The sequence below is a fragment of the Rhineura floridana genome, chromosome 4, assembly GCF_030035675.1.
Source record: "Rhineura floridana isolate rRhiFlo1 chromosome 4, rRhiFlo1.hap2, whole genome shotgun sequence".
NCBI lineage: Eukaryota > Metazoa > Chordata > Lepidosauria > Squamata > Rhineuridae > Rhineura > Rhineura floridana.
Genome location: NC_084483.1, coordinates 167891808 through 167904318, shown reverse-complemented (window position 1 = coordinate 167904318; position 12511 = coordinate 167891808). Strand labels below are relative to the sequence as shown.

Here is a 12511-nt window from a genome sequence, read left to right as displayed (position 1 = left end):
AATGCTGAGATTGTGATTTGGCTTATTTTGGAGCTGCAACATGGTTAATTAGTTTATAGAGGTAATAGTGCCATCCTGTGGTGAGGTGTGTGAAAAGCAGCTTTGGCACCATGCCAGGATGACCTAAATTTCATACCCAATGAACTCCTAACTAAGACTGGGAGATTTTAGTGTGGATATAAAAACATAAACAGAGTATTTAATCATATTTTATTGTAGTTCTGAAATGGAGAATGAAAGAATGAGGGCAGTGAAATCATTCATAAATATGACATTATGATAATAATCCTAGAGGCCTACAATCAAAGGTATTGGCTTAATTGTATGTAGTTCAACAGCACCCTCCAACTCCTTAACCTCTCTACCTTCTCAGTTTCCCAGTCTCCAAGTTTCCTTGGTTGCATATCCCTTCTTCTCATCAACAGTAATAGTTCCTCTGATCCCAAGGTGCTGTCTGAGGTTTTGCTCAAGGCTTTCCCCCTCCTTTGCATCTTCTTTCTGCATTTCCCTCCCTCCTGTGGTTTCCTTTTCACTACTCTTCCTCAGTATATCCTTTATTTATGCCTCTCTTCTTCAGATTCTTGAACAACCCTTTTTAGCCATTGTGACTCCAGAGCCCCTAGTTCTTTAACTCTTGCACTTCTTCAGGTCCTCCTGCCTCTTGACTAAGAAGAGGGTCAGATCCTCAGTCCACACAGCAACTCTGCAACTGGCAGAGAGCCCATCCTGTCTTTAAACTTTCAGTGAAGTACTCATTCAAACTAAAATAACCTTCAGCTTCCCTCATAGCAGCTAAATTGATTGTCAGAATTCCATGATTGACTTTTCTCCTACAGCCGTTGGAGCTTTCATGAACATTCTGTGACATCACTGCAACTAGGCCATAGTGAGGATGAGAGTGTATATGTGTGCACTTGTGAAGTTGCTGTTACAAGTGCTCTGCTGTGGAACCAGTTTTACATGGGACTAGCTAATGTTTTTTGGGAGATTTGTAGACTGAGAGGAGGAACAGTTAAAGCGCCCCTTCATTCTGTCCCCTCCTCACAGTTTAGTTCCTTCCCCTTCTTCCCAACCTCCAGTCTCTTCTCCCTGCCCTGCTTCAGATACCTCTCTCATCTGTTTCTCACATAAGAGCCTGCTGGATCAGGCCAGTGGCCCATCTAGTTCAGCATTCTGTTCTCATAGTGGCCAACCAGATGCCCATGGGAAGCAACATCCCTGCTCTTTCTGCCTGCTTGTCAGCATAGTTTCACATGCTCCTTACATCTGCATGCCAGCCCCCTTCCCTCCTTTTCTGTGCTGAAGCATCTAACACCCCCCCTCCCAGTCATGCGCTCTGCGGAGCATTCCTGGAGTAATCAGGAAGAAAGGGAGGAGATCTGGGACCCAGGGGAGGGACCCAGTGGGTTACAGCAGCCGGGAGTTGAACTAGGAGAAGGCTTCAGCGCTTTAGACAGTGACAGCTCCGCCCCATTCGTTTCAGTTCCAATTGAAGATAAGCTGCTGTTTGCAACACGCTGGTCCCTGTTCCTCCTCTTCCTCCTTCCTTGTTGCCTCAGCTGCTGCTGCTGTGTGTATGTGGGGAGATAGGAGGCTGGACCAGAGACAGTGTTTGAGGAAGATGTGCCAGACCTGCCTCTGTCCCCTTCACCGAGGACACATGGGCAGATGTGCAGACAGGCACAATTAGCATGCACTCTTCCCCTTGTTTGTAGGAATGCCTGTTTTTTAACCCAGTCCTGTGCAAGAGACACCTTCCTCACACAAAGAGAGAGTCTCCCCTGAGCTTAAGGAGGCTTAAGGAGAGTCTTGAGGGATGTGTCTAATTGCTGCATCAATGTCTTAACATGACTAGTTAAGCTGTGTGCTACTGTGTAGATATGCAGAATCCTGTGAAATCTATAAGCTGATTAATGATGCTCTTGAAGCTGAAATTCCACTTTAAACATAATGGAGAAAAATACACCAATGAGTCTGAGTCTGAATCCAATGGGGGGTTGGCCAGGACACCCCCCCCAACATGTGCCAGTACCTCTTGCTTCTTTCCTTCTTCTACTAGGTATAGTCTGGAGACTGTGTTATTGTCCCTGACACAGTGACATTCTTCCTCAATTGTCATCACATAGTGGTCATGCAAAAACATTCCTTTACTGCAGGGGATGGGAAACCTGGGGTCAGAAGTGTAGTGGCAAATTCAGGAATGCAGGCTCCCTTCATGATAATCACAGCTACGCCCCCTCACAGCCACACCCCTTCTAAATTTATACAACTTTCTAAGATTATAGAATAATCTGGTCAGGCTTGAATGCTGCTTTCTGATTCTCTATCACTGTCACTATTTGACTGTCCTTTCACATTGTCAGAGATATTTGAATTACTGAATTCAATGTCTACACATTTATCACCTGCTGTTACCAAACTCCTTGATTATTAGATGGGATGCTATCATCAGGATTCACAGTCACTTCTGCAGTTTCAGAATTCTCATTCTCCACAACGTTACCTTTTGAAGTAGGAACTAAACTCTGGTTTGCTCCAATCAGCAGAACATGACAAGGAAGCAAGTTAGAAGACTCTTCTTAGTGGCTAACACACTCTTTTTATGTTGATTGGCTCATAAGATGCTGGAGACATAGAGACCCTGCTGGACCTGGTTCCCAAAAAAGTAAGGGGTCTAAGACCCCATGAGACCCTGGATGACTTCACCCCTGCCTGTGGACCTCCAGATTTTGCTGGACTCCAATTCCCATCATCCCTGACTTGACAGCTATGCTGTCTGAAAATGAGTTGGAGTCCAACAATATCTGGAGTGCTACATGTTCTCCATTCCTGCTCTATTGTAAGCTTTTGTCAGAATGTGATAATCCCAGTCTGCGACTGTTAGAATTGCTTGTTAATATGTTTATTTTAATAATGTTTTTAACCCTTTTTTAAAAGATGTTTTTAAAGCTTTTTTAAAAAAATGTTTTTAATGTTGTTTTGTTTTACTGTATTTTAAGGTCTGTTTTTATGATGTTTTAAAGTGTTTTTAGTGCTTCTGTTTGCCACCCTGGGCTCCTGCTGGGAGGAAGGGCGGGATATAAATCAAATAATAAGTAAATAAATAATTTGCAGTTTTACCATGTGTGGGCTTTCACAAAACCACTTAATTCCATAAAAACTGAGGTAGAAATTCACATTTTGATGGCTCTTCTACTTCAAAATCAGTCATGGGAGCTTGGCTTTGAAGGATGAAATAACTAGCCTTACTGGCTCAGAAGAACAGTTCATATAACTGACTAACCCTTCTGTTGTGGTAGGTAATTCCAGATGGTGCAAAAGAAAAGTACTAATATATTCTCCCTCCCTCTTTCAGTCCTGTGGTTTAGCAGCATATGACCCTGTAATTAGAATGATTAACCTCCATTTTAGTTTTAAGCAGCTACACATTAGTAAATGGAAAATAGTTTTGTTTTGATATCATGAGAAATCTTGTATGAAAGTCTATACAAATTGTTATTGAATTTTCCTTAGGACACCTGGGGCAAGATTATAATTGGTGATGTGGAAATGAAAGAGGTGATTGCATGTGGCAGGTAAGCTTGTGGTTGGGAAGGGGAACGATCAGGGGAACTATTTGATCATATTCCCTACAAACCTACAAGTTTATCATTGCAGGTGTATTTTGACAACTGTTGACCCAGATACTGGCATCATAGACAGAAAAGAGCCACTGGAAACTCTAAAAAGGTAATGCATGCCAGTAATTGTGAACAGTGATATGTCTGGCATAGTATTAGAGTGCTTAAGGATGGGTGTTTATTATGGGATAGAGGCTCCTCATACATTGATGGCATCAAAATGCCCATCTGTATTCTCCCCCCTCCCCATTTAATCTAGATTTACTTTTCTGGGAAAAATCTCATCTGAAAAACAAAGCAGTCCTTTTCCCAGTGACCTTTCCTGATATCTCAATAATCCATTTGGAAGTTAAACCCCTGTTTGGAGGTATCTTAATCAGTAGATCACTGTGACCCTGCTTCTGAAACTCATCCTATGCACATTTATTTAGGAGCACTAATCTTATGTGCATTTACTGAACACAGTGGGGCTTACTTCCAAGTAACTTGTGTAGGACTGATTTATATGTCACTTTTTAAAATGTAAAAATATGGCTTGTGGTTTTTTGGGGTAAAATGCATGTATGTCAGTCAGCTTCTCCATTACTACATATGTTTCTTGCTTTTCCTACGTTATGTTCTCCAGTGAAGGTAAACAAGTGCAATTGACTTGAGAGAATTCAGACTAACTTCTAAGTTAAACGTGCAAAGGATTATCCTGTGAGTTTCTCAGTTTTAGATCAGGGTATTCAGTTGTGGTCAGTGAACAGTACTACCATTTAAAAGTAATATCTTGACTCCACCTCCTTCAGCTTCAGAGCGACCATGAAACTGGTGCTCAGGAAGCGGGAATGGTGTAGCATTTATTTATTTATTTATTATTTGATTTATATCCCACCCTTCCTCCCAGCAAGAGCCCAGGGCGGCAAACAAAAGCAATAAAAACATTTTAAAACATCATAAAAACAGACTTTAAAATACATTAAAAGAAAACAACTTTAAAAACATTTTTAAAAAGCTTTGAAGACATCTTTAAAAAAAGGTTAAACATATTTTTTTTTAAAAAAAAAGGTTTAAAAACATATTAAAAAGCGATTCCAACACTGAAGCAGACTGGGATGAGGTCTCAGCTTAAAAGGCTTGTTGAAAGAGGAAGGTCATCAATAGGCGCCTCAAAGAACAGAGATGGCGCCTGTCTAATATTTAAGGGTAGGGAGTTCCACAGGGTAGGTGCTGCCACACTAAAGGTCCGTTTCCTATGTTGTGCAGAATGGACCTCCTGATAAGATGGTATCTGCAGGAGGCCGTCACCTGCGCAGTGATCAACTGTGTATATAAGGGATAAGATGGTCTTTCAGGTATCCTGGTCCCAAGTTGTATAGGGCTTTGTACACCAAAACTAGAACCTTGAACTTGGCCCAGTAGCAATTGGGCAGCCAGTGCAATTCTTTCAGCAGCAGGGTGACATGTTGGCAATACCCTGCCCCAGTGAGCAGTCTTGCCACTGCATTTTGCACCAGCTGCAGCTTCCAGACCAACCTCAAGGGCAGCCCCACATAGAGCGCATTACAGTAATCCAGCCTGGAGGTTACCAGTGTGTGGACAACAGTGGTCAGGTTATCCTGGTCCAGAAACAGCCCCAGCTCACCACCCAGGTCTCGGTAATGGACACCAAATTGGCACCTTCATCCACAATCAAATCATGGATGAGTATGGTCTTATTGTGTACCAATCTGATGTTAAACAACAACACACACAGGCCAGTGTGCACAGCAGATGCGCAATGAGGAACCCATCCATGAGAGGAGTGGGAGGGAGGAGCAAGGTGCAGATAGCCTTGCCCTCATCTTTTATGGTAATTCACCCCCCATGGCTATACCTCCCTTTACCCATGATCATGGAGATTAGGGTGGCATCACCCATGTTCCTCCTTATTAAGACTCCTCCTAAACACCTGATATGGACCCAACAAAAGCCCACCAACAAAACCTATCTGAGCCAATTATCCCCGTAGGCCTCTGTGAAAATTGGGAACAGTAGACCCACTCTTATCTCACACCCAGGGAGGGCCAGCCTTCTGCCTGTTACAGACTCTCACTCTGAAGGCATCTGGCAACTTTCTCCTATCATTCAGTTCACTGCACAGTCTCTCACCCTGCGCAGGAACTACACATGAGCCATACGCCTTCGCCACTACCAGCCTCCCCCAGATTGGTTAGAAAAAGAGAATGAAAGAAATGGAAAAGAGTAGCTCTCTCACCCTCAGGACTCCCTAAGAGGTTCCCCAAGGGCAGCTGGGCTTATATGCCTCCTGACCCAGCCAGGAGCTGATGCAAGAGGTTGCAAGATTAGCTGCAGCCTCTCTCTGGAGCCAGGGTCAGGCAGGGGGTCCCAGTCCTTGTAGCACTTGACAGGGATGTCAGCTGTCTCAAAAGACAGCAACTCAAAGGAGCAAGCAGCAAGCACCCAGATACTCACTCCCAGGGCAGGTCTTCTTCAGTCCCCCTAGTGCTGCAGCTGAAAAACCCATTCTGATGACATTGGCTGCGCACACACTTCCATTTGCTCTTCATCCAGTGTGGTCCCACTGCTGGTTTGGGAAGAAGTGTACACACAACATTAGCTACAATCCGTATCTATCCTGTCGTTTCTTATGAAATACTGTGTTTTGATGTGTTTTTCCCCAAGCCACTTTTGATCCAAATTGAGAAAAAGAATGACACTGCATTTTAAGCTGGTACTGTGTACACAGGCACTATTTCAGATGAGGGGCATGATTTCAATAACTTCATAGATAGCTCTAGATTCCTCAGGATGGTTATACATCATTCCATAGCTTATATACAACTCTCTCACTATTTGATGCAGGCCCCATGATTGATTATTGGCATATAGCTGGTGCCCAACCGATCTGATATCATAGATATAGCGGCACCTAATGCAACAGTAAGCAATTTTCATACAATTCCCCAGTTGCATGATCTGCTGAAGGTCCAGTTTGGGGGATGAAAAGCAGTGCAACAAGATTCAGTTCTGGATCCGCCATGGAACAGGGCTAACTCAGGTGGGAGACACTCTTTGCTTGGTACCTCTCCATGCTCATCTCAAATGTCTAATGTAACTTGCCAAGCACATATAGAGTGTATATATATAGCAGTTGTGGGGAACCTGTGGCCCTCCAGATGTTGCTGGACTCCAACTCCAAATCTGATCAGCCCAAGCCAGCATGGCTAATGGTAAAGGATGATTTGGAGTCCAACACCATTTGGAGGGCCACAGATCCGCTATCCCTGATACAGCACTGGATATTCCACATACAGTTGAAGCTAGTGGGAAACTCTTGATGTGAGCATAAGGCTCCATGTGGCAAACCATGCTAGATGCTATGAATAGGGAGTAGTAGTCTTTCACACAGATAACGTAACATATAGACCATCTGCACAACGGGTTACTATTTCAGGATACCTGAAAGACTGTCTTACCCCTTATATACCCAGTCGATCACTGCGCTCTGCAGGTGAGGGCCTCCTGCAGATACCATCTTATCAGGAGGTTCGTTCTGCACAATATAGGAAATGGACCTTTAGTGTGGCAGCACCTACCCTGTGGAATTCCCTCCTTTTGAATATTAGGCAGGCACCATCTCTGCTATCTCTTTGGCGCCTTTTGAAGACTTTCCTCTTTCAACAAGCCTTTTAGGTTGAGACCTATCCCAGTATGTGTTTGTGTTAGAATTGCTTAATATGTTTTTAAATAATGTTTTTAACCCTTTTATAAAGTTGTTTTTTTAATGTTTTTAATGCTGTTTTGTTTTAATGTATTTTAGGATCTGTTTTTATGATGTTTTAAAGTGTTTTTAGTGCTTTGTTTGCCGCCCTGGGCTCCTGCTAGGAGGAAGGGCGGGATACTAACTAACTAACTAACTAACTAACTAAATATTACTACTACTACCGAGATGCTACTGGTAACATTTATTTGCTTAGTTCTGTGAAGTACAGTACTCTTAGAAGAGATAATATGAATGGCCTTTTCTAGCATTATTGCAGCGCATTTACTTACACATTTTAATAATCACTAATTAAAATTTTCCACAACAATTACAGATTCACTCATTGCATTACCTTTCTTTACTGCTCCACATTAAGCTTGTCTGAGTTTGATGATTAATCAAGTAACAGTACAATCCTAACCATGTTTGCTCAGAAGTAAGTTCAATTTAATCAGTGGGGCTTACTCCCATATGTGGGGCTAGAATTGCAGCCTTAAGCATTATTTAATTAAATATTGTAGGTCAATTTCGCTACTTGTCTGAAAATTAAGGGTTCACTCTGATTTTTTTAAAAGACAATTTTGATAGATTACTGTAACAGGAAATGTAAAAAAGCGTATTAAAAACAATAGTTACTTCTTACAACATACAGTAATTGCAAGTTATCTCACATATCTTTCAATGTGTTAGAAAGGCACCAATATTGAAGTTTTGGGAATATACAAATGTGTTTAATTCTATTGCATTATTAATCATCTGCCTCTAAACCTGTTAATCAAGTAATAGGTCTTGACGGGTTGACTGCTCTAATGATAACGCAGAGAATCTCACAGGTTACTGTCCTATAATCTGCTCCGTCATATAACATTATCCATCTAAATTTGCTGTAATAAAGCTTGAAAGCTTTAGGCAGAAAAGTCAATGCCCAGGATTTTACTAAGCCTTTAAACCATTATAAATATAACTAAGTGTAAACTTTCAAGGGGGGCACCATAAATTTGGGTGAGAGAAGGTCCTCCATAATCATCCCAAGAGCTCATCTGGCAAATGCAAAGTGCCTTCCGTGTCTGCGTGGGGAGAGTTTAGCATGACAGGATACTAAATCTCAGCTGGGTAAATGGTCAAAAGAAAATAATTCTCCTAGCACTCTATCTCCAGGATGTCCAAACAGCAAAAGTGATTCCCACCCCCACACCCCCATCAGTTCCTTGACAATGTTGTAGCAGCTATGGGAATAAATTAAAAAGTACTCAAGAAGTTTTAAAAGCCATTTTAACTCTTTCAGCTTCCTTCACAATTCATTTTGAAATAGGGTTGGGGGAGAAATTTGATTCAGTTCACATTTAAAGGTGAACTTGCCAAAATTTGCACTTTCTGAAATAATATAACCAAAACATAGCCATCCTTCAAAATTTGCACTTTTCTAAGTTTTGCAATGCAATTCCCTAGCCAAGCAATGTGTACAAAAATTTATGTCTTATGGTAAAAGTGTGCATATAAATGCATATATTAGTGAAAATAACATGCAACAATATTATATTTGGGAAAACCGCTTGCAAAAATATATATGGTTGTCAAAACTGCATACGAAAATAAGCTTCTTAGGAGAAATTCTCAAAATGCTGATGAATTTTCATAGGGATTTTTTAAAAAAACCACAAATTGCTGGAGAAATGTGGAGAAATTAATTTAAGATTGGAAAAAATAAGAAACCAAGAGAACTGAAAATTGACAGATTCGTCCATCCCTACTTTCAGCAGACACCTTAGAAAAGCAAATGAGACCGTACTCTTAAAAGGTGATAGATGCATTTAGTGCCACTGCTACAATGACAGACTTGGGACATCATCCTGTGAAACACTTTTTCAGGAGTGTGGGAGCCCACTTGCTGTTTCATTTCTGTCTGAGATTTTTAGATCCAGTGAGCTTGGTCCTCTATACTGGCTAATGCCCAGTCATGATCTTACTGCCTGTTTCCCTCCCAGTTAGCGACTCTTTGAGATTGAAAGACCAGGGTGGTTCAGAGGATATAGATGCTAAGGCCTTGAACTTTGAAGAACTGAGCTGAGGGTATCATTGGGGAAAATGGCTGACTTTCAGCCTCAGTTTGCCATATACAACATGGGGATGTTGATCAAGATAAAGCTTGTGAAACACTTTGTGCTTTTCAAATAAAATAAGGCAATAATACTATATATCATTTACAGTATTGTACTTAGACCAGGGAAACATAAGTTAACATTTCTGCTCAGCCACAAAACTTGCCGGGGTGACTTTGGTCCAGTCACTACTCTCAGCTTAAATAACCTTGAGGATAGAAGGGTAGATGATGCATATCACCCTGAGCTCAGAGGCAGCTTGCTTTATACCATGTCAGTCTATCCAGCCATTTAGCCCACTAATGACTGGCAGCCACCCTCAGGGATCTCAGGCAAAGGTCCTTCACATCACTTGCTACCTCATTGTTTCAATGGGAGAACCTAGGATTTAACCTGGTGCATAAAAAGCATGTCCTGTAACCACTGACACAGGGTCCCTGCTTAGAAGAAGGGACAGAATAAAAATGAATAAATGTAAGAAAGGAATCTATGAACTCACTCTGAAGTTTTAGAAGTGTAGGGTAGCTATGTGAAGAAATTGTTACGTTGTGTAGGGAAATGTAAAGGTAACAGCCCTGTTACTTTTACATTTTCCCCTCACAATGTAACTGCTTCTTCACAAGCTAACATTTAGTCTTTTTGCTATCATTTTGCTAATAAAGACTCTTTGTTCTTTGCAGGTACCGCATGTGTGATCCAGCTGAGAAGCATATTCACAAATCTGCTCCATTGTTTGGGAGCTTTTTTGGAATAGATAAAACTGGAACTATTAAAGTGGGAGACCCAGTGTATAAGGTAATTGAATGTTAGGGAGGGTTTGAAGGACTGTGAGTCTTAAAATGTTTATCTGTTCAGTAGTTGCAGTGTTGTTATCATAGACCACAATCCAGCCAAAGCTCAGAATTTTAAAGTTAGCAAGTGGTTCGTTTCAGCTAATTTGTGCCCATCCTTTCGGCTGGTTCTAATTTTACATTGCTTCTTAGAGAAAAATATTTGTATTCTTAATTTGTAACTGAAATGAATATAATGTTACCAGATAATTTATTGTTATTAAAATCTTAAGCTGAACCTGCAAAAGATGCCTAAAGTATATCGAAAAACAACAAAATGTATTGTGGTACCTTAAAGACTAAATTCAGTACAGCTGCATATGGCATCATAATGAACTGCATTAAGTGTGAACCAGAGCTAATTTGACCTGGGCCTCAAGCTCAAAGGACAGGGCTCAAAGTTAGACACTTGTTAATTTTTTTGGCATTTGATACATTTTGCAGCTTGTTTTTACACATATAAGACCAAAATGTGACACACACTCTCAGCTTAGAACTGCAAACTTAAGTAAATAAGATGTAAGTTGGTAAAAAACATTTTTGTCATACTAAAGAATGAAACGTGTTCATAGATAATAAAAATAGATTGGTTCTGATGAACGTATCCTCTCAAATCACTCTTTTTTGCCTTCTTTTCCTTTGTCACTTTTTATTTTTTATTTTGGTCTGGGTGGGGTGGGGAGGCTCAAGAGCTGGAAGTGGCCCTGGACCTCTCTGGGGTCTGGACCAGTTAGAGAGCCTGGCTCAGGCCTATTGTTTTAGACATACTACAGCCAATAGTCCCTACTGTAGGCAGTCTTAGTTTCTATGAAAAATGGTAGACTAAGAGTTTGATAATGCGCTTGGTAAGACAGTGTTTGTTCACCAGAACAGATGGCACTAGGGTTGCCAGGTTCAGGGCCTGAGACTGATCCTGTATCTTTAGGAGAAGAGAAAGTCAGCCAAGTGCAGGTGTTCTTGCAACACTGTAATGGGGAAAACCACAAGGTGGAATTCTCCCTTCCCCCTGCACAACTTTTAAAGATACAGAAGACCTGTTGGAGGCTGGGCCTGGCAACCAAGAGGTCTTCCATATCTTTAAAAGTTGTGCAGGGGGAAGGGAGAATTTCACCTTGGGGTTTTTTCATTACAGTGTTGCAAGAAAACCTGCACTTGGCTGAATTTTCTATAGAATCATTCCCATTGATATAGAATTTTTCCCATTACAGTGTTGCAAGAACACCTGCACTTGGCTGACATTCTCTTCTCCTAAAGATACAGGATCATTCTCAGGCCAGGAACCTGGCAACCCTAGATGGCACACACCCACAAGATCATTTGACTTTTTAATTATTGGGCTCCTTTAGGGAAGAAGGGCAGGATATAAATAAATATTTAATAATAAATAAATGATAACCACATTTAGAGACACTGTGATTGGATTTAAAAACAAGTGATTCCAGTGTTATTTATACATTTCAAGCCATTGCTGCTTTTTAAAAAAAGGCTTTCTTACAGTGCAATCCTAAAGAATTACTAGGGCTTACTCCTTAGTAAGTGTGATTATGATTGCACTTACTCAGGAGGTACCTCTGAGTAGATATGTATAGGATTGCACTAGTGGTGTTGCCTGTGAAACCACCTAAGGCTGTGAGCACATCAGTCACCTACAGCAAAGTGTTTCCATTGGCCACACCTGGAGGGGGAACAGGTTGCTCTGCTGATCAGTTGCAAAATCTCTGTAAAGCAAATAATAACAATAAAAAATGCACTCAAGCTGATTCCCCCCAGGTTTTACAGGAAAAAGGGGTGGAGTTTGACTAGCGGCCTCTGCTCCCGTTTTCAGAAGAGAGAGGTGGAGATTAGGGTTGCCAGGTCCATGGCCTGAGACTGATCCTAGATCTTTAAGAGAAGAGAAAGTCAGCCAAGTGCAGGTGTTCTTGCAACTCTGTAATGGGAAAAACCACAAGGTGGAATTCTCCCTTCCCCCTGCACAACTTTTAAAGATACAGAAGACCTCTTGGAGGCTGGGCCTGGCAACCAAGAAGTCTTTTGTATCTTTAAAAGTTGTGCAGGGGGAAGAGATAATTTCATCTTGTAGTTTTTCCAATTACAGTGTTGCAAGAAAACCTGCACTTGGCTGAATTTTCTCTTCTTTTAAAGATATAGAATCATTCTCAAGCCCTGAGCCTGGCAACCCTAAATATGAGTATTGGCATCTCATCCCCACCTCAA

General features: G+C 41.3%; 1 protein-coding gene across 1 annotated transcript in view; it reads left to right on the top strand.

The window, feature by feature from the left end:
* Positions 1 to 10897, top strand: part of LOC133383787 (mitochondrial amidoxime reducing component 2-like) — a 33188-nt gene extending 22291 nt beyond the window's left edge. Inside the window, exons 5-7 of the mRNA XM_061625150.1 lie at positions 3514 to 3575; positions 3658 to 3729; positions 10148 to 10897. Coding sequence (XP_061481134.1) covers positions 3514 to 3575; positions 3658 to 3729; positions 10148 to 10277 — 264 coding nt within the window. The 3' untranslated portion in view covers positions 10278 to 10897. The remainder of the gene's footprint in view (positions 1 to 3513; positions 3576 to 3657; positions 3730 to 10147) is intronic.
* The last annotated feature ends 1614 nt before the right edge of the window (positions 10898 to 12511 follow it).